Source organism: Pterocles gutturalis, unplaced genomic scaffold (genome assembly GCF_000699245.1).
Source record: "Pterocles gutturalis isolate BGI_N339 unplaced genomic scaffold, ASM69924v1 scaffold31380, whole genome shotgun sequence".
NCBI lineage: Eukaryota > Metazoa > Chordata > Aves > Pterocliformes > Pteroclidae > Pterocles > Pterocles gutturalis.
The window spans coordinates 16,798-22,868 of record NW_010146859.1 but is presented as its reverse complement, the minus strand read 5'-3'; the positions used below and the strand labels follow the sequence as shown (position 1 = coordinate 22,868).

General features: G+C 43.3%; 1 protein-coding gene across 1 annotated transcript in view; it reads left to right on the top strand.

Moving 5' to 3' along the window:
- Window positions 1–424: 424 nt before the first annotated feature.
- The window catches only part of FAM192A (family with sequence similarity 192, member A), an 8,199-nt gene continuing 2,552 nt past the window's right edge, over window positions 425–6,071 (top strand). Inside the window, exons 1-2 of the mRNA XM_010085886.1 lie at window positions 425–549; window positions 4,510–4,643. Of these exons, the coding sequence (XP_010084188.1) occupies window positions 433–549; window positions 4,510–4,643 (251 nt within the window). The 5' untranslated portion in view covers window positions 425–432. The remainder of the gene's footprint in view (window positions 550–4,509; window positions 4,644–6,071) is intronic.

Here is a 6,071-nt window from a genome sequence, read left to right as displayed (position 1 = left end):
GAGATCTGGAACCAAAAGGGGCCGATCTTTCAGAGGGTCCTCTATGCTGGGCATGACGGGTATGTTATGGAATAGATTATTGGCCGCTTTGGGTCTCGATCCCGAACCTAAGATCAAATCCTGGGCTGGTTACTGGGGCTGTGCTCCCTCCCAGCTTCTCCTGTTTGCAGACAGCCAGAGAAGCTGAAAGACCTTGGCAGCCGTGTAAACATCACTGTTATCAGCTTTCTTCTGAGCACAAATCCCAAACACAGCCTCTTCCTTGCTATTGTGAAGAAAGTTAACTCTGTCTCAGCTGAACCCAGGACAATGGGGCGGTTTTAAATCATTGGAAAATGTTCTAAGAGAGTGGCGAAGGAATGTGACGTAAGTGGCTGCTCCCTGAGTGATTTTAGCTTATCAATATGCATTCTTTTCCTTTATTCAGAAAATATGGTGAGAGGCTTAGATGAAGATGAGACGCATTTCCTTGATGAGGTTTCTCGGCAGCAAGAGCTACTAGAAAAGCAACGAAGAGAAGAAGAGCTGAAAGAACTAAACGAATACAGAATATCCTTTGCATTTAAATGGCTGGTTATGCAGAGGGGGGCAAGAGGCTGGGCTGTAGTGTTCTTCCATCATTGACATTCTTTCTATAAAGCTGCTTTACAGACAGACTTTTAAAGTTTAATGTCTCCATTGTAGCCTGGATCTCCCACTATGATGTTTGATATTCCCCTCCCTCAACCCCCACATCTTTGGTACTTTTCCTTCCTTCTCCCCCTCCCCATTGTTTTGGATTTTGGTTTTGTTCCCCCGCCTCTGTTATTGAGGGCATGAAATACCATGGCTAAGAAGAGAAAGAACATAAAGGCAAGCCAGCTGTTGCTTCTCATCCTTTACGTTTGTCTTCTTATTGAAAAGTAAATGTTCTTGTTTGGTTTTTTTAACTGCATATTAGGTGTTTTTAACATGCCTGTTTGAAATAATGTTTGAACTGCTTGCTCTGTTATTCTTCTTGAATTATTAGCTGCTTTCTCCCTTGCTGATAACTCCAGGATGAGAAATTAAATACATCTGTGCAGATGTGCTGACTATCTTCTGGGGAGTCAGTGCCCGTGGAGACTCATCTCCTTTGGGTAATACAGACTTTCAGGCAGTACAGACAGTTTGGCTTTGCTGTTAAATGCCAAATTTTCGTGAAGATGTGCTAGAAAATAATACAGGATGCTTTTTCTCTCTAATCAGTGCCAGTCAAGGGAGGTTGGAATGATTTGAGGATTTTTGTGCTAAGTTCAATGTTGGTTTTTTTGAGTTTTACTGAATCTGTGTGGAACCTGATGGTTTCCTTGCCTCCTAATGAAAACCATTGCTTTTAAATCACCAGCAAACGAAGCACAAGTTCTCAAGGGTGTTTTAATATAAATGAATGAGTTTGTGGACACAAGGAAGTGACCAAAACCGGTCAGCAAATAAAGCCGAGTAGTGCCAGTGCTACAGCGATCTGCGTTACCTTGTATTAGTTGATGATTTACCACTTAAGGTGTGTGTTCTGTGAAGACCATCTAAGTTATCTTGGTAATGTGTTTATGAAAAAGCAATACTGATGCTTTTTTTTAATTTAGAAATAGGCTGTAGCTGGTTGATGGATTTGGGATATTTTCTATTTGTTGGATCTAATAATGGAATGTTTTTGGGATATATTTAGTTGTGGTGATGGTTGCTTGCAGGTCTGGCTGATGCAGTGATGTGCAGTGTAAGATTGTGCTGTGGAAGTAGCTGACAGCTCTAGTTAGGTCACAGCCGTCTGAGGTGAACCATACCAGCCCGGAGGGAATCTGATGTTCTCTTGAATTAACCACATGACACACTGATCCCTGAATTTACTGAGCTGGGCCTGTTCAAGATGTGCAAGCCATCTAACCTCAGTCTTTGCAGCCTTAGTAATGTCACCTGGCTCTGTATCTGAGGTCTTGCTGTAAATGGAACTGTAGAACTTCTTGCTGACGGGGTGGAGGGAAGGAGACTTTTATAGTCACCTCATCTCACGAGAAACTGAGAAATTCTGTCCATTCCATTTCCTTTTTAATTTTTTTAATTTTTTTTTTATTTAACTATATACTCCAAGCAACCTCAGAGCAACTTGCAGAATGACTCATCTGTGTTTGAAAATTTTGGTGATGGTCTTTTAAATTGCAAAAGGTGTTTTTGTATCTGCAGGTTGTTACTAATGGTTTGTCACTACAGGGACAAAAAACAGCGGGTACTAGATAAACGTGCTGGATCTATAGGTACTGCTCAAGTGCTCTTCCAGACTACTAAGAGGAATGTCAGCCCAGTGGATTTAATTATGTGGTCTTTTTCCTGGTATAACATCCAATTTAAGCTACCCAGTGGCATTAATTTCATGGTAAAACCTACATCCAAGTACAGAGCTGCTTTTTGTTTTTTCTTCCTTTTTTATGTTGAACAATCATGCGATCATGTATCTTAAGGATAAACATGTCTTGGAATATTTTAATGCACTCTTGAACATAAGAAATTCTCACATGCATGGATGCATAGGAATTTCCTTCCTCCTACATGAACAACAAGGGTTTTTTTTGCTCCTTACCTTATCCAGACCCCACTGGGCTGACAGTGTTTAGAGATTTACAGATTTTCTTTTAAGCCAGTTCCACAAAGTGTTTGAGAACAACATCCTCTTGTCTTAAATCCTATGTAAATGTAGGAAAAGTCCCCCTCTAAGGAGCAGGACAGCTTTTTTTTTTTTAATGCAGTTGATATTTAAGATTGAGAGGTTTCTTTTGAAAGTAGTCTTCCTGAGAGGGAACACTGCTTGGCTAGGTGGAGTGTTACATTTGCTAATGTTAAGTGTTAAAAATGTGCTGTGTCTCTCGTTGCAGAGGAGTGTTAGGATCCTGGATGGAAGTGAAAAGCCAGTGATTTGGTGTCTTTTAAAAGAAAAGCCTTTGGGTTCCTCAGCCAGGCTTTTGTAGTGCAGTATTAGAACAGAACAAGGTAAGGAACCTAAATGTGGAATGTGTGGAACCCTGTGTTGCAACGTTGAACCGTGTTCGACACAACGAGCTTTCAGATTGTTTCTGAGCCACAGGATGGCACTCCTGTGCCATCCTAAAAAATAAATCAAATTGAACAGTCTGGTTTTGACTGAGAAGACTTCCAGTTGAAGTAGGGAGCAGTCTGGGGTACCGGTGTGTCCTCAGGAAAATCGCACAAGGAGTGGCCTCTGAGCACTCCTAATTGTAAAGGGGTTGGAGACTTTGAGTGTGTCACTTCAAAGGAAGATATAGGAGTTCTTGATGTGCAGATGTTCAGTGGGGAAAAAAACCTACAACTTCAAATAATATGGTCCATGAATATGAAATTCGCTATCCAGTATGTGCCTGCAGTAACCGGGGTGCCTGTGGAACGCTAGCTTGCAGTTATGTGACGTGATCAGTGGAATCATAGTCAGAGAAGAAACCAACAGAAAGCCAGATACAGGGCTATAAACAAATACCCTTTTAAATTAGGTTGATTTACCTTTCCTATGTGCCGTTTAAAAGTTTTGCAGAAGCTTTTGTGGCTCCACTGGCACCTCATGAACAAACAGCATCTTGGATGGACCTTGCTTCATCAGATACAGCTGGACCTGAACTGGTAGCGGGCTGGGACTCGATCCTGCGCAGATTGAGACCCGGTCAGTGTGTGTGCACAGTGGGTGTGCCTTAATAACACACCAAGCTTGCTCTTATCCCGTCTGAGAACCTGCTTAAGCTTCTCCACCTCATTAGAGGTTTCAGCTGCATCCCACCTTGCTAACACTGTTGTAAGCTCCTTAGTTCTTCTGTGCAGTTGCAGTGGTTTTGGGTGAATTGTGGACCACATGGACCCTTCATCGGATCTGTCTCCTTCCTCTTGGGGTTGTGGCCCTTACGAAGAGATGATCTGAAAAGTTAATGATAAATACCGAAACAGACAATCAAACTGTTTTGCTTTGATAGGCTGAAGTCTGCTGGGCTCTGGAAAAGGAGAGTTTGAGGAGTAGAAGTGGGCCCACATGTTCCTATTTCACTTTTTGGTAAGGATTAGGTGTTGAAGCAGCAAATTTGTATTATCAATGTGTTGATCCCCATAGAAGGGGGAAGTACTGGATTGCCTTTTTGTTTTGTTTTCGCGTCCAGTCTGACCTCTAGGAAAAAGCAGGATGATGGGTATGTTTGTGGGTGCTGGGTGTGTCATGTGTTCTCCCTTTCCGACTGCAGAAAAGCAGCTCCCAGTCGGCTGCCTGGATGCCTGTACAGGGAGAGCTGGTATTGAGACCAATCAGAGCTCCCAACCCAGAGGGTGAAGTCTGCTCTGTCTTGGCCGAAGGTGCCAGCTAAACGTCCTTATAAATAAGTTTATTTTGATAGAATATGTGAATGAACTTCTGTCACTGCTGTCAGCAGAGCTGGCTAAATATATCGGAGAGGAAGTGTCTGTTCTCTCCATTCCTTCCTGCTTGATCCTTAACCCTTAATTCACAGCACTCTCACCAAAGTGGGAGTCAGTATGGACCCAAAGAAGGAAACTGAGAAGAAACTGGCCATGAAGTCCGTGGAAAACAAGAACAAATTCTCTCAGGCAAAGCTGTTGGCAGGAGCTGTGAAACACAGAAGGTTAGTTTCACACCTCTATAAATTCATGAGGAACAGAACCCTGGTAGCAGTGTAAAGGGAGGCAGGCCAAAACTGCCTCCAGAGAGTGAGGTGTGAACCTTAGCCCTAAAGAGAAAAGAGGGGAGGTATAAGAAAAGACCAGCCTTGTTTCTATAGGCTCTCACAAACTGTGGGAAAAACATGAAGCAGTTCAAATAGATAAGCTTGTGTAAAGCAAGTGGGTAGGCTCTTCATTCGAGACTGCCAAGCTTGGGCAATCCTGCTTGGGGGATCTAGAGGGAATCTATTTTGCATCTCTATTTGAAGATACCAGTGTCACCTCACTCGTGTAATTTCGTTCAGGCTTGCATAATTTATCAGCCGATTTTATCTGTGTCTAAAATGGATTGTTTTAATTGCTGCTGGGGGCAGCATGGGGGAGATACAGCAGAGAAGAGCTTTGTGTACCGGTTTGATCCTGAGGGCATCCAGCAAAGGCAAACTTCCCTTGTTCCTCGCTGGTTTGCTCTGATACATCCACACCCTTTCCATCCCAGGAAGATGGCAGCTGGGTTTGTGATGTGTTTGCTGGTTTGATCCTAGCCTGGAAATGCAGCTGCTGGTGTGCTACAGGTTATGGAGAAACCAGGTGTGTGCGACCAGGCGTATTTCCCACAGATGAGTCGTCTAATACTTAAGATGATTACTGACATCTTGTAATTCAGTCAGTGTTCTTGAATCTGTCCCAGAGAATGGGAGATTGTTTTAGAAGCTTATCTTGTAGGGTGATGTTTAGCTCCCGGTACAGCAGTAATTGCATGTCTGGAAACTGAAGTAAGCACTTCCACCACCTGATGTGGGGGGCTGGGTAGTTGTTTGGGTTTTTGGAAGGCAGAAAAGAGAAACCCTGAACTGATAACAGGCAGCCAACAATATTTTTTTCTTGTAACTGCTACTGCTTAACCCAGGAGGGTGTAGAGAAGGAGCTGGCACGTGCTTAATGGTACATCTGAAGTCTGCAGATGGCATCTGTTTGAAGAGAGCATCGTAACTGACATGTCGGTGCCATCACGGGCTTTCTTTGTAGTCTTCTATTTTTGCCATCTTATCTTCTCTTGTAAACTGGCCAAAACCAAGTGTAGCGTGAGCTCAACATCTGCTCTCTGAGCTTTGTAGTTTCCTGTGAAGGATGTATTGCTGTTAAAGCCCTCCTGTGCAGAATAACCTTTCATCTGGCAGGGACAGAAGGAGTTAATGCATTAAAATGCTCCTACTTCCCCACTTCAGCTCATCACAGCTGAAACTGGGAAGCATCTGTTTATGTGGATGGCTTAGGATTGGGAACATGTAAGAGGGGAAAAAGAAACTGAGCAGTGACAAAGAAGAGCTACAGAACCTCTGTAGGGTTAGAAGTCCAAGTAGCACTCCTGTCCCCCAGCACCCCTGTGG